At 35.6% G+C, this 15,921-nt stretch overlaps 1 protein-coding gene across 3 annotated transcripts; it reads left to right on the forward strand.

Moving 5' to 3' along the window:
* The first annotated feature begins 11,716 nt into the window (after nt 1–11,716).
* On the forward strand, nt 11,717–15,521 carry LOC107872157. 3 transcript variants are annotated; one of them, XM_047403348.1, is made up of 3 exons: nt 11,717–11,943; nt 12,077–12,168; nt 13,304–15,521. In XM_047403348.1, the coding sequence occupies exons 2-3, from the start codon at nt 12,109–12,111 to the stop codon at nt 13,817–13,819; spliced, it is 576 nt and encodes a 191-aa protein (XP_047259304.1). In that variant the 5' UTR covers nt 11,717–11,943; nt 12,077–12,108; the 3' UTR covers nt 13,820–15,521. The 3 variants fall into 3 exon arrangements, with proteins under 3 accessions (XP_047259304.1, XP_016574424.1, XP_047259303.1); XM_016718938.2 differs by having other exon boundaries at nt 11,717–12,168; nt 13,307–15,521; XM_047403347.1 differs by having other exon boundaries at nt 11,719–11,943; nt 12,077–15,521.
* The last annotated feature ends 400 nt before the right edge of the window (nt 15,522–15,921 follow it).

A 15,921-nucleotide genomic window follows, 5' to 3' on the forward strand; every position in this document is an offset into this window, starting at 1 on the left:
GGATCACTTTGAACATAATCCAATTTATGGTTGTTAGCTACAACTAATAACGAATAACAGATGGTAAGAGCACAGTAAAGAGAGCAGACAATCCTTCCAAGCAGCAAAAAAATCCTAAGAAACTATAGGTGCTTAAATATATATTCAAGTAAATTTAAAGTTATTCCTAGTCGGACTAGCTAGTTGGAGAAATTGAAGGACTGCATGCTTATTTGAAAGTTAGGAAACTTTATCCAAATAAACTTCCATGAAATTATAAGAAGATGTCTTATAGGCGAGTCATACACAGTATTATAGGCAGTTCACACAAGACTTAAGCAAATGACATGGATGTGGCGTCATCATTATTGACTAATTCCACCAATGTGGTCCGAGTAACTCGGCCAACATCACTCTTTTAAGCACAAAGTTTATTAAAATCTTACTAAAGGTGTTAAAAGACACTGGATATTAGGCAAATTCTAAATGTAAATTAAATGACAAGTCGACCGATTCTAAACGCAGAACAAACAGATTCATGTGACATCCACGAGCAAGTAATTCGTGAATATTGGCGAACAGTAAACCAAAATACATTTCTTCAAACATGAAACAACGGTCAACATAGATACACCTATTCAAACGACGCCGAGAAGGTATTGAAACTCATAAAATGAAATGACGGGGAGGGGACTTCCCACATTTGATTCATAAAACTACTCTTTTGCTAGAAATGAGGCAGAACCTTCTTGAAAAAATATAAAATGGGATCAAACCTAGAAGCGCGTTTTCAAATTTCACGTAACTCGGGATAAAAAATGTCCACGCATTTTACTCATTTCTCAGAGAACAAAGTATATCACATATCTTGAAGACAAGACCACAATATTTTGAAAAAAAAAAGGATTAAGATGAAATCGAATTCCCTGAATTCAGTCGGCAGACAACAAACAACAACAATACAATCTAACTTGCAATAAAAAATACACTGGGCATACAAAACCATGCTAGAATCAAAAGTTGTATTAACCGACAGGGTTGAAAAATCACAGCAACTATGTGAACTCAAGAATCACATATTCATAGGATAAAAAATAGTTGAAAGAGAAGGAGATGAAAAGTGAGATAAAGAGCAGATTTTACATATTGAAAACAACATAAACTTAGAGTGATACCATATCCCGGTACTTATTTGGTGGATAATGAACAACAAGACCAACAACATGCTTTAAATAAAATTATAACCAAATATTTATGTATTCAAATCGACGAAAGAGAAGCTCAAGTCAAATAAGAGTAGATTTTCCCATATTTTGCATAATTTGACCACAAACCATATATTCATTTCATCCCAAAGTAATTTCACCAAAAATCAAAATTATTTTATTCGTAAAGGCAACGAAGACAGTGATAACAAAGACTAAGGCTAGAAACAAATTATGTATCCATAGAACCAAAACCAGATGAAAGAAAGGAAGGTGAATATAAGTGAGAAAAGGATGATTTCATACCTTTTGTTGGGCAGCAAACAGAGGCTTTCCGTCAAGTTTTGGGCAACGAATTTCTCTTCGAACTCAACTCCGATAGAACTCGTGAATGATAAAAAAGTGGTAGTGTTGAAGAGGAACTGAATTGTGCCTAATCTTTGTGAATCACTTCTCAGTTATCCCTCCCTGAAAAACTTGTCTCCAAGGAGTTAAAATACGACTATTTATAGCCAAATCCGGACTTAAAAGTCCGTATTTGAAACCAAAATTCAAAGAGGCCAACGGGCACAATAAAAGGGGGAAATCAAAATATAAAGAATTAAAAGGAACAAACGCCTCTTCAAATTTGAACGATTTTCGAGCATTTAATGTGGACTTGAAATTGATTTTATATCATAGCATACATTCAGGTCTATTTTTGCTACCAAAGGAGAAAATTGCAGGTTGGGGAAATTAAATTGGGGAGAATATTTGCAGGTTGGGCAGCTATGGTGGTGCAGATAGGTTTCTCGTTTGGTGATTGTAGAGGAGAGGAGAGGAGGAGGAGAGAAGGGAATAAGGGCGTTTGGTTTTTCTGTTTGTTTGGAAAATTAAAGGGACATGGCATTGCAGCTTTGGGGAAGGGGGGAAGGCACGCGTAAAAGGTATATTGGGAAGGGGAATACGCGTGCTTTGTTATGGATTCTTGACTAATTTTGATCCGTCCGATCAGACAAATACTTTTTTTTTTAAAAAGTATGTATATGATGAATATAAAAATTAATTTAAAAATGGTTATTTTTATCTGTCCGATCATTTAATTGGATGGTTTAAATTTAATAGAAAATAATTAAATGTATGGAATATATACATATAGATAGATATAAATTATTTATAAAGTTGAAAGTTTCGAATCTTTTGGTTAAAAATAAATAAATTTACGGACTAGATTGATTTGTGTTTGTTGGATGGCATGGTGAAGCGAACATGGAAATTGTACTGCGTTTCGGGCTAATTTTCGGGCGCTTTGACTGAGATTTGTGAATAAAAGTTGGGATTGAACAAAATAAAGACTGGTATCGAGTTATTATCGACCCGGATGCTCTTTTTCTACTGAAATTAATTTTATCGATGCTTCCTGATATTCTAAACTTATTTTTAGTTTAACATACACAAATTACAGACATAATTTGTATAAGCGTCCAAATTGATATCTTTTTGTGATTTAATATTAACAATATATATATATATATATATATATGCGTGTGTGTGTATAATTAAGAATATAATAAAATATATGTAAAAATAAGAATAAAATATAAAATATTTATCTTTTATAACAATATATATATATATATATATATGGCCACAATATCGCCTAAAAATAAAATTAGAAAAAGCAAATGCGAGTTTCAAAAGATATTTTGTGATTTTGATGCTGAAATATTTAATTATATTTAATTAAGATATTTTATAAGATGATAGAAAAATAAATCCGCTTTTATTATTCAAAAAATTATAGAAATAGAGATAAAAATGCAAATTTTATTTATTATTTAATTTTCAAAAAATTATTTAGGGCCAAGAAGCATCGGAAAAGTAATTAAAGGAAAAAGGGTGAGCCAAAATTGGGTGTCAACAGTTGCCCCTGAGTGACCGAAGATTTGTGTGAAAATCTTTGGGCAATCGCGTTGACATAACAAATTTTGTCTCGAGAAAAATAAAGTGTTAGGAAGATTATGGCCGGGCTCTGATTTCTGAGCTGCCTACATATCTTGGATTTTGTGAGAAATTAGGCCATTTGTAGTTTGAATCATAGCAAAATTTAGTAAACATCAAATTTTTGTCCCAGTGTAGAATTATGCTGACACTGAGTTTCTTCGAGAATGATTTCAGCACGAATGGAGTGGATACGAGTGCACTTGTCCCTGAATGGTTGTTTAGGGATAGCTAGGAATGAGGAGGTGTTAAATGATAATATCTGATGGGAATTTTGAGAGAAAAGGAGATTGAGAATTTTCAAAAATTGCCCCAGTGTCAGATTAAGACGGCACAGGGTGATGATACTGAAAGTTGAAATGAAAACTTGAGTTGAGCTGAGTTGAGTTTCTTTGCCGAAATCCTTGACGTAGCTAGGGATGCTTGACATTGCACTAGCTTGCCCCAGTTTGCTGCTAAGAGATGCTTGACATTGCACTAGCTTGCCCCAGTTTGCTGCTAAGAGAGTAGTTCCACGTGGTGATGTATGTATTATTATCGCAAATTGTGTTTCCTTGTCAAAAATAAAACTCACGGAAAAACTACCAGTTGAAAAAAATATGAAATATGTAAGAAAAAGTAAGGTAAGAATGTAGCCGGTCGGCTTTTGCGGGTGCTGGAATGAAGCATCCAGTTGTCTTCGAAAGTTTTAATGTTGAATGAAGTCTCCGCTTGTCTATGGGACTGAATGATGTCTCTAATTGTCTTCAGAGAGTGCATGACGTCTCCAGTTGTTTTTGAAGACTTGATGATCAATGATGTCTGTAAGATTTAAGGTAAAGTCGTTAAAGTTGGTAAAGTAATTTAAAGTAATTAGTAAAGTAGAAGGTAAAGTAAGAGTGTAGCCACTCGGCTTATGTTGATGATGTAATGAAGTTTTCGGTTGTGTTCGAAAACTTTAATGTAAACTGAGGCCGCTGTTTGTCTCCAGGGACTCAATGATGTCTTCCAATTGTCTTTGGAGAGTTAATGATGCATAGTGTCTCCAATTGTCTATGAAAACTTGATGATGATGGTGTCTACGGTTGTCTTCCAGGAAACAATGTTGATTGTTGCGAAATCCGCCGGTTGTCTTTGGGGATTTCGTGATGAATGAGTCTCCAGTTGTCTTCGGATACTAATGTTGATTGTTGTAACTCATCCGCTTGTCTTCGAAGACCCCAAATTGATTCCTGCAAGAATTCAAGGAAAAATTACCAAGTGGAAAAAATGAATTACAAAATAAGATAGCAAAGTAAAGAATAAAATGAGGTGGGCCGCTTGGCTGGAGATATTGTTATTGATCGCTTGAGTATTGTTCTCTGATCTTCGACATTTGTCCTTCCTGAGCAATTCCTCTAAGGGGCCAAATGATGTTCATGGCTATGATTGGTAGCCTTGACATCAACTTAGTGCTGTCATCCTACATTTTACTGTCCCTGTACTCAAAGAAAAATCTTTAGTTGGGAGGGGGCGTTGATTCGTATTGACTCGAGGCTTGGCTTTGTTGACCCTCCATTCATCTCATCTGTTCATACCTTTGTGATCTCCATTGAGACTTGACAAATGAACCAGTAGCAAAATCTTCGTAAGAAAATGTTTAATAAATATACGTATATGCCCAAATATGTACATTTTTCAGAACTTATGCCAATCTTAGACTGTGATACGTTGAGACAAAATGAATGCCCTTTATATTTCTACTCCTCGTCTGGTAGCCCAAGTCAAATGCATCTTGACAATATCTAATCATCCTTGTTGATATCTTTTCAAAATCTGCCCTGGTTTTGGGGGTGTAGAAGGTATATAACTTTTGGTTTGATAAGACCGAACCTTATACAGCCTACGTATCTCGTTGAGAGAATCAGGTCGAAACGTAGTTCGTAAGTACATGAAATGATTTGGAGTTTTTCTAATAAAGGGGCCGAACCTGCTATAGGCTGCCTACATATCCTACCTAGGGAATCAAGCCGCATGTAGTTCAAAATTACATAAGGAAGAAGTTCTAGTTTTGTCCTAGTGTGACCGAACCATGTGTGGGTGGCCTACGTATCCCGCTGAGGGAATAAGGTAAGGCGTAGTTCTCCTATTACAAATAAGAGATTTTGAGTTTTGTTTTATATAGTAAGACCGAACCCTATGGGGCTGCCCACGTATCCTGCCAAGGGAATTAGGTCGAAACGTAGTTTGTAAGTACATGATAAGTGAAATTTATATTACATAAAACCTATCTAAAGTCTTTCTTTATGTAGTGTCTTGACTTCCCTTGAACGAGTACTCTTTATGCTCGAGCACTCTCATGTTTGTCATGTTCCTTGGTCGGTTGTTTGAACTCTCAGTCAGGCTTCGAAGTCTCCCTTGAAATCAGAATTTGATCATTTGTTTCATTGTGTCACAATCGTAATTGGAAGATTTGATAATTTATATATAAAAAATAGAGAGTAATACATTGTAGAAAATAGATAATTCATTCATAGATTTTGCAATTAAGCTTTCAAAAGATAAGGCAGCACAACATAAAGTTTTAGACACGATCAAGCCTCAGTTTTAGAATCGTGCTATTTCAAAAGTATTTCAAAAACTACTACTTGTTCAATCTACCAAGATCCCAGGTACGAAGTACAAGTCCAATTCTTCCAAGCTTCTTCTTCAGCATTCCAAATGGTTGGTGTCTTGTCGGTCGTAGCGGTATCCTCTGTTAGTGCTAGTTCTAGGGTGTAACGCCCGGGAAAATGGGTCCTGGAGCATCACATGGTGCTTGAGGCTACGAGTAGCCCTAAGCTAACCCTTTGAGCCATTTTCATTCAGTTCAACACAAATCAACGGGGTTTCCATAAATAACCCTTAAATATCAACAGACTAATCATCATCCAAGAATAAAAGAATTTCAGAAAGATAACAAAATACGACTTATTAGTCAACTCCCAACATCTATACTAGTCTGACAAGCCTCTAAGAAAATCAATAAAACCAGCGAGCCATTGAGACATGCCCCAACTGACTCATACTCTGTTATCAAATGTAAACAATTCCGTGAAACCAACATCAGATAACACGTCCTCGGAACATGAGGACTCACCACAACAGAGGATGTAGAACAGCATGCCCGAAGAATCACTGTCGAACCTGGAATTGAGCACCTGATCCTACATTCCGAGAAAATACAGCCCACATCCGAAGATGTGGGTCAGTATCATGGAAAGGAACCGAGTATATGGGGGTGTATGTAGTTGTATAAACATCATCATCATAAATATTTATAAGAAATATGCAGGATGTATGAAAGACTCACATAGCCCGAAGAAAATCATCATAATCATGAGAGGATGAAATAAGTACAATAACAAACGTGAGTCATCATATAATTTGTCAATCACTTTCAGTTCATCAAGAATATCAATTCTCATAATGTAAATATCATTTAAATCTTTCGACAGAATAACTTTCACAATTCTACTTTCAAATCACTTCACCATTCACCATAGACACAAGAAAACACACACATACTGGGAGATCCTATAACCGACATAAACCATGTGAGCTACATGGAGTCCAACGTACAACCCACGTTGGGGAGAGCCGTCCTTTCCTTGCCATCAGAGTAGGACTATCAATATCAAATCCACACAAACTAGTGATCACTATATAAATCAGCCTCAGGCTCACTCCTATGGGGGCACGTAGTTCTACGGAAGTAAGGTCGCTTTATACCTACCACTCGGTGCTAAATATTTCTCCCGGACTTAGCTCAGATCATTTCAAAGACAATCTACAACAAAAAAATTTCAATAATATATAAATATACATCGGGTGCCATCATGCTTCCCATCTATCAAAATCAACCAAGTTTGTAGATTTCTTTCACACTCGAGTTCAAAACAACTCCATTAAGACCAAAAGGTCAAATAATTCAAAATATCTCAAATATTCAACATCAACGTGCTTATAACACACACTTTCAAATAAAAAAACACAATTTCCAATAGGGATTCACGACCCAAATATCAAAATAATGATAAATATCATTCAAGATTCATGCTTTATATCTCCACACATGTAAATTCATATTTCAAAATCATAAACATCAAGATTTCATAATAATCACCATAAGATATGGGTTCATGCTTCAAATTCGTAAAAATCAAATAAAAATCATGCCTTTGTAAAGAAAATTACTTTTGGGCACAAGAACGAAAGAGAGTTCTTGTTGAAAAACCCCACATACCTTGAATAATGAACTTTAGATTGATACTCATTTTTGCGATGTTAATCGTTCATTTGAATGATGGTTCTTGAAGTTCTTAATCTAGGAACTTGGAATCTTGAATAAATTTGCAGAATTAATAGTGAACTTTGGAGGTTCTTGAAGTTGGATGTAGGAGCTTAGGTTTTTTGTTTTAGGGAATTTGATGAAATATAACATATAATGCTTCTAATAGAATTTAATATAGGGTTTGGACGGACTTTGGGTGAGGGGGAATGACCAAAACTCCCCTAAAAATCAAATAATTCTCGAATCTGTCCTTTGGTGGACTGTTTTGATAGTTTGAAGTAGATCAAAAATAACGTTTTATTCTGATATCCAAATTGGATGAAACCAATTTCATTAGAAAGAGGACTCTCATATATTTTCATTGATATATAGTATCTCACCCAGATCATTGTGTACGAGGAGTTATGATTGTTTGAAGTTGACCCAAAAATTTTCTTTTGATAGGCTGAAGTAGCTCGACCATAACTTTTTGCTCCGATAGACAAATTGGATGAAACGAATTTCATTGGAAAGAGGACTCACAAAGCTTTCCATTGATATATATTAAATCACCCAGATCATTATGTACAAGGAGTTATGATCATTTAAATTTGGATCAAAAATACGCCAGGCCTCAGTACTTTTTCCTGCACGTTTTACTGTTCACTACTATTCACGATTCGATTGGAATGTTCATAACTCGCCGCTCGGGTGTCCGTTTTGTATGATCTATATATCATTGGAAAGATTATTCGGTACGCTACTCAATGGTGGGTCTTAATCTAAGATATTCCACACGGAAAATTTATAATTCATTCTAGAGGATAGAACCCAATACGTTTACACACAAAATTTCAACGAAAAATTTTCCGGGGTATTACATCATCCCCCCCGCCCCCCTTGGAAACATTCTTCCTCGAATGATGCTAGACATACCAAGATTAGATAGGGAATAGAGAATATATCTGAAACCATTCATTAGACTCATCACCACATCGTTTCTCACTTCGAATGCAACATAGAATGCATAGATTCAAGAAACTACAGATGAACACATAATAAATGACAGCTGAACTGCTGCAACTTTTATCAAAAGTGCATGATTTAGGAAAGAACGGTACCTTCGGCTTGATCGGAGTTCGCGAAAAATAGGTGCGGGTACTTGGATCACATATCCGCCTTAGCTTCTCAAGTTGCACCCTCAATAGATTGGTTTCGCCACAATACCTTGACCAAGGGAACTTCTTTGTTCCTTAGTCTTAGGACACTGAAATCAAGAATTTCAACAGGAATCTCATCAAAAGAAAGATTTTCTTGAATGTCAGCACTCACAGAGGAATCCACTACCACAGCATCGCTAATATGCTTTCTAAGCATGCAGAAATGGAATATTGGATGAACAGAGGACAACTCAGAAGGCAACTCGACCTCATAAGCTACCTTACCGACACGGTTAAGAATTTTGTAAGGACCAACATAACGGGGACTAAGATTTCCCTTCTTTCTGAATCTCTTCATCCCCCTCATGGGTGAAATTTTCAGATACACTAGGTCACCAACTTCAAACTCAAGGTCTCTCCTTCTAACATCCGCATATGACTTCTGACGACTCTGTGTAGTTTTCAACTTTTCCCTACTCAACTTAACTTTTTCCATAGCCTCAAATACCGAATCAGGACCACTCACAGCCGCTTCACCCACCTCGAACCAACCTATGGGTGATCTACACTTCCTCTCATATGAGTAATTTGTTGCAATAATACAAAACATATCACTCATCTTTTAAGACAAATGAATGGTCTGTGCAGTAGATCATACATCTGTTGCAACATATGAGTGATCTGTTAGAACAGTTGAATAACTTGTAGCAATGGCTGAGTAATCTATTGCGACAAAAAAAATATATCACTTATCTGTTGAGAAAGATGAATGGTTTGTACACCAGACCACACATCTGTTGAAATATATGATCTATCGAGACAGTTAACTGACCTACCTATAACAACGGCTGAGTAATCTGTTGCGAAAATATAAAATATATCACTTATCTATTGAGAAAGATGAATGGTCTGTGCAATAAGTCACACATATATTGCAACATATAAGTGATCTGTTGGAATAGTTATCAACGGTCAATATTGTTTAGATTTCTTCCAACATAGGGTCATCTATCGCGGTAGATGAATGATCAGTTGGAAAAATCAAGTCTTGGATATTTCCTGTTGGAAGAGTTGATAGGCTTTTATCCAACAGGAGGTTCTTTCGTTGCATCAGATGGTTAATTAGTTGCATCAGATTTTTTATCCGATGCTTAATCTGTTGCATCAGATGGTTAATCTGTTGCATCAGATGATTAATCTATTGCATCAGATGATTAATCTATTGCATTAGAGATGTAATCTGATGGTTCCTTTAATGTATCAGATGATTGATCTGTTGCATCATATGATAAATTTGTTGCCTCAGATGGTTAATATGTTGCACCAGATGGATAATCTGTTGGAGAAAATAAAAAATAGTAGCACGATTTTGTTCAACAAAAAAACAGCAATATCACCATTTTTACCAAGAACAAGAACAGAACAAATCAACCCAAATTGTTGTTTTGCTTTTACAAACACAAACAATAAAAATCAAACTTCAAAACAATGCAACAAACAACAAAAAAACATAATTTACTTTGAAAAAATAAGAGAAGAAATACCAGAAATTAGGGTTTTGTTTAGACCGCATTTCAAATTAATACAACAAATATTAAAATTGTTAATCAATACTATAAGAGAAGTTGGCTCAAGTTCCTCGTTTTCCTCAAAACTAAAAAGGCCATAAATTTTTACCTGCGAAAGAAGAAAAGGAGCGATGATGAATTCGAAGCTATTGTGATCGGAGAGCAAGGCTGTCACGTCGATTGAAACAAAGACTTCAAAGCTGTTGTGGCCAGAGAGAAAGGTTGTCAAGTCAATTAAAGGTTGAAGACGAAAAGGAACTCGAAGCCCAACTATTTGTCGTCGAATGTTGAAGTTGCTGAGGATTGATAGGAGAAATTTTGCAGAACTGTTGGTTGGGCGAGAGTTGAAAGAAGCTGTCGAGAGAGAGACTGGTTGATTTGGATTGAAGAGGGGTGTGGGTTCGGTTGATTTGTATTTTTGAAAAGATTAGAAAGTGTTGAAAATATTAATCAATTCCACAATTAACTTAATCAAGTTTCCTAATGATGTTTGACCCTTTAAGTTGGTCAATGTCACCAATCCTTCATTTAAGACTTAAAAGATACCTTTCCTTCAATTCTTTCCAGCAACTTGGTCCTTCACTTTTTTTCAAGTCTTGGTTTGAAACCACAAGGTCATGTTGAATTTTTTTGTTTAAAAAAAAATAAATTATACTACTACTACTTAGGGACGGTATAAATTTACCCATACCCTATGTATATACTAAACTAATGTAATAAGAGTAGTATTAAAAGAACGTAATAAAATTCTTTTAATTTTATAAATGAAATAACTAAACTGAAACAAGTAATTTTAGAAAGAAGGTCAACTATTTTGGAGGAAGTACAACACATCCAAGTGGGCCATTTTTGGTAAGCAGAACTGGCAATGCAGGATGAATTGAAAGTCGGGTTACGGTGCCAAACTGCACGCTGACCTAGATCCCACAAAGGGTGTTGGTTGATTAAGACAGCATGTCGGTGATCATGGAAGTCGAAATCTGCTAGGAGTATATAACAACTCACCTGCCGAATCAACAAGCCCCGAAAATGAATGACACTTAAGTGAGCGATGCCGTTCGTTTCTATTTGTTACTATTTTTAATTTTATTTTATTTTTATTTTTCATTTTTGAGAAATTAAGAAAAAACAATTTTTTTTTCTATTATACCCTTTGCATTAGTTGCATTTTTTTCAAATTAATTTCAAGACACAATATGAAACATCATTTAATAGGGAATATCATGGTAAAATAGCTACGTCAATAATTATTTTTCTTAATAAATATTTCAAGTCAAAATTTAACAAGAAAGAACGAATAGAGCAAGAACAAGAATCACTTTTTACAACCCATTAATTAGCTTAGACCGGCCTCAATGTACAAGCTGTTAACAACATCAAGTTAATATGTGGAACTCTTTCAATAGTGGAGCAAGCATAATTCCCCTATGGGACTCTAAAATTGCCAGTTTTAGTAATGTTTGGAAAGAAAAAAAACAACACTCACTTTTTATTTTTAGTGATTTACACCCTATTGTGTTAAAAAATAAAATAAAATAAGCAAATCATAGATTACTCAATTATTGGGTAATGCAAATGACAAAAGAGGAATTTTACAGGTCAACTAATGGGGAGAAGAAATTAAATTCCTTTGGTACACTGGGCAGTACTAGCTTGACTTGTGAAGTCATGTTGTAACTTGTCCAAGCTTTGTTGCCATCCTAACTACATTTTCTTAAAATCTGTTTTGAGCCTAGTTTCTTTTGGAAATAACTTATCTACCTTCAAGAGATACAGATAAGGTTCGTACATATTTTGCCCTCACGAGATAGAGATAAGGTCTATTGTTGTTGTAAATATCTTGAGTTTCTTGTGTGTTTTTTTTCTACTTGTTCTCTTTTGATAAAGGTTTATGTACTTTTTATATATGATCAGATCTTGACAATTTGAAAGGAAAAACTACATACATGGAAAGAGAAAAGAAAAATAAAGGCAAAAGAGAGAACGGAGAAGCAAACAGCTCATCGGTATTGTTATACAATATTTGTTTATATTTTTTTTTCATTAAGACATAATTAAGTCTTGTAAGTATGCTTGTTTTTTTTTTTTTTGGAGCTTAATCGACTTAAACATGTTAATCATCTTTTTTTAAAAAAATTTCATGTAGTTTGTATATAAGAAAAATGATTTTGTTTTCCTGTGGAATAAGTTGTTTTAAGCGCTGGGATTCAATTTGGGTAACGTGTCCTTTTTATGGTTGGGTTTGATGTGCAAAATAATGCTTGTAACGATTTGGCACTTGGCCTAACTCAACCCCAAAGACGATAAGAACCCCAAACAGTGTTGAAAATCAAATGACTATGTTCAATATATGTATTCTTTTTCTTCGATTTGGTATAAAATCATCTGTACTAGTTAATATACTTCTTCAGTGCACCGAGTAACAAACTAGTATATATGTGAACGGACGGATCAGTAGAAATTCTTTATTGACATGCTTGCTTTATGAGTTTTGTCAATTTTGTAATTCAATTTTTGAACCAAAACAAAATTTGGGGTGCCATTGATCACACGACGGTTCTTGACATCCATAGGATGACTTCCCCTTTAGAGTGGTCTATTGATAATGTACCTGCACTAGACACATTCACCCCCAAAATTCGATGCCTAACTGAGTGGCAAAGTTGTTGAGCTAAACTTCCACTTGGAGAAATTAACAGTAGCAGTTAAGGGACCTAGGCAATCCAAGTAACTAAAGTGCAAATTGGTTAGCTGGTCGCGTCATGGAGTGGGTCAGTAAAATACTTTTAATGACAGTTTTTATTTTATAAAAGGCTGACACATAATCTAAAACCAGTTGAATACCACCTGAATGTGTAGAGTGACTTTGTAGGTGAAATGGTAAAATTAGAGTGGTTTTTCTACTACAAAACAAAGACTAGTGACTTTCTCGGACAATTTTCATTAGTTGAGTCACCTTCTGAGAAATCTAACTCTTGTTTATCATATAAAATGTAACTATAGGACAAACATTTAGCTTATGCAGTAGGTTATTTTGAAGAAGAACCTCTATATTTACGTTAGTTGCCCCATTAAGTTAGAGTAAAATTTGTAATGGCGAATATGTGAGCTGAAAATTTTGATGCACATTTGGTCTTTTAGCAGGTATCATCTGCTGTGTTTCACGAAGACATTGTCAATCTTCATGATTTCAAAGAGAGGTTAAAGACTGAAGAGGATCAAATTGTTCTTGATATGGATCAAATTGAAAAGCTGAAACTGGAGCTGACATTTTTGTCGGCGAGTTTGCAGCTTTGTTATTACATTTCGGTTGGTTCTGATGCCGAAATGTCTTGCATATCATATGAGGTTCATGATCTGGTTCTGTCACTTTTTCATCAGAGTGGAGATGACATGCTGGTTAAGTTAAAGGATCATGTCGTTCCTCGCCTTCTTGAAAATATCAAAAGTTCTATCATCTCAAATCATCATTCTGAATCAAGTGCGGCCATTACTGAGGATCAGTTGGTTGAACTTTTGGACGGGATCCTTGTGAATCTCCATTATCTACCCAAGCTTTGTGCTGAGTTGATTTTCCCACCAATGACTCAATATGAGCTTCTTCAGAATGTATTGAGCATAAGACAAATGACCCAAGCAGATGAAACAGATCATTGAAGTCTCTCTCGTCAATTCCATGCTAGTCCATCTACTTTTGAAGATAATTCCAGTTTCACTGGAAGTTATGTACATTTGTTCTACAAATTTGAAAGCTTCAAAGTCAGCTGAAGTTGGACGCTTCATTAAGAAGCTCCTAGAAGGCTCTCCAGACATTCTTAGAGAATATCTGATTCATCTACAACAGCACATGGTTAATGCTATTACTCCTAGCACCTCAGCTCTAAATATTCATGTCATGATAGAGTTCCTATTGATTATTTTTACTGATGTGTCCAAGGACGTTATTCGTCATGAAAAATTGTTTGTTCTCTTGGAACGTGTTGGAGCACTTACCAAGGAGGTATTCGTTCTTGTTCGCAACTTAGAAGAGAACTCAAGGAATGAAGAGAATATGAAGGAAGCAAGCGGTGCAAGTCTAAACTTGCTGAAAGTTATTGACGTCCTGAAGGAAGATCTCAAGAATGTTTTCTTGAAAGCCCCTGCAGACTCATCACAGCTCTGCTTCCACATGAGTGATGGACCACTCTTCATGACTTTCCTACTCAGAAACTTAAATGACTTGCTCAATTCCAATGCTTATTCAGTTGCTTTAATAAAAGAAGAAATCAGTCGGGTGAAAGAAGACCTAGAACACATAAGATCGTTCTTTGGGACTGTGGAGCAAGAATTGCATAGAGATCTTTGGACTCGTGTTCTAGACGTGGCATATGCAGTGGAACATGTCATTAAGTCAATTCTTGCCAGAGATCATGGACTCTTGCAGCTTATCTTCGTACTTCCTGAAACCGTAGGAAAGATCAAGCTTGTCAAAAAAGAGGTACAAGAGGATCTCCAAGAACACGAGTATCATTTTTGCAAACTCTCCCAACAAGCCAGTTGAAAATAAGCCATCAATAACTGGTAAAATAATTGTAGGTTTTGAGGAGGAGACAGAGTGGATTATCAGGAAGCTCTCCAGTGGACCAGCTGAGGTAGATGTCATTCCCATAGTCGGCATATCAGGGCTTGGAAAAACTACTTTGGCTTACAAAGTGTATAACAATAAGTGTGTTGTTTGTCATTTCGACGTTCGTGCTTGGTGCACAGTTGACCAGGAACGTAATGAGAAAACGTTGTTGCAGAAAATTTTCAATGAAGTCATTGGGTCGGAAGAAAGAGTCGGTGAGGATTGCGTAGAAAATGATGTTGCAGATAAGCTACGTAGACAACTGTTTGGAAAGAGGTACCTTATTCTGTTGGATGACTTGTGGGACACTGCAACATGGGATGAGCTGACAAGACCTTTTCCAACTGAATTTCAGAAAGGGAGCAGAGTTATTTTAACAAGTCTAAAAAAGGAAGTGGCTTTGCATGGAAAATGTCACAGGTATCCTCTTGATCTTTGATTGCTACGACCAGGAGAAAGCTGGGAGTTGTTAGAGAAAACGGTATTCAGAGAAGAACATTGCACTGATGAACTAAAGGATGTTGGAGAGAAAATAGCCAAAAAGTGTGATGGGTTTCCTTTGGTACTTGATTTGATCGGCGGAGTCATTTCAAGGAAGGAAAGGAAAGAGGCTTTGTCGCTTGAAGTTCTCAATAATTTGAGTTCCTTTATTATCAAAACCTTTCGAATCATGTTATTCAATATGTATTTCAAAAACAATCCATATCATATGAAAAATGGAAAACATCATAAATAGAGAGGGATTCTTGATTATTCGAGCTCTCAATTCAACTATCAATTCAAAACACATACACACATACATATAAGATTTCAAATCACTTTGAGGGAAAGCCGAAAGGCCAAAACAATATCATCAATGCTTTTAAAACATGAATATATTCACAATTCAAAATCCCTTTTTATAAAATCATGATTCCTATGCCTATGAGAATTTAGGAAAACCATGCATACCTCAAATTGGGAAAACAATGGATACTACTCGATGCTTGCGGTCTGGGGATTCTAATTCTCCAGTAAATTTCCAAAACTAACGGTTGAATCTTGAGAAATCCGGGTTTTTAGTTTGAAACCCTAGAGAGTGTTCTTGAGGATTTTTGGTAAAAATATCAATATTGTGCTCAATTAGAAGTATAATCTCGTGTTTAAGCTGATA

This window comes from Capsicum annuum, unplaced genomic scaffold (genome assembly GCF_002878395.1).
Source record: "Capsicum annuum cultivar UCD-10X-F1 unplaced genomic scaffold, UCD10Xv1.1 ctg3917, whole genome shotgun sequence".
NCBI classification, from domain to species: domain Eukaryota; kingdom Viridiplantae; phylum Streptophyta; class Magnoliopsida; order Solanales; family Solanaceae; genus Capsicum; species Capsicum annuum.

Coding starts and splice junctions, on each gene's coding strand:
- LOC107872157 (XM_047403347.1), top strand. CDS start 13,803: ATGAAACAGATCATTGAAGTCTCTCTCGTCAATTCCATGCTAGTCCAT.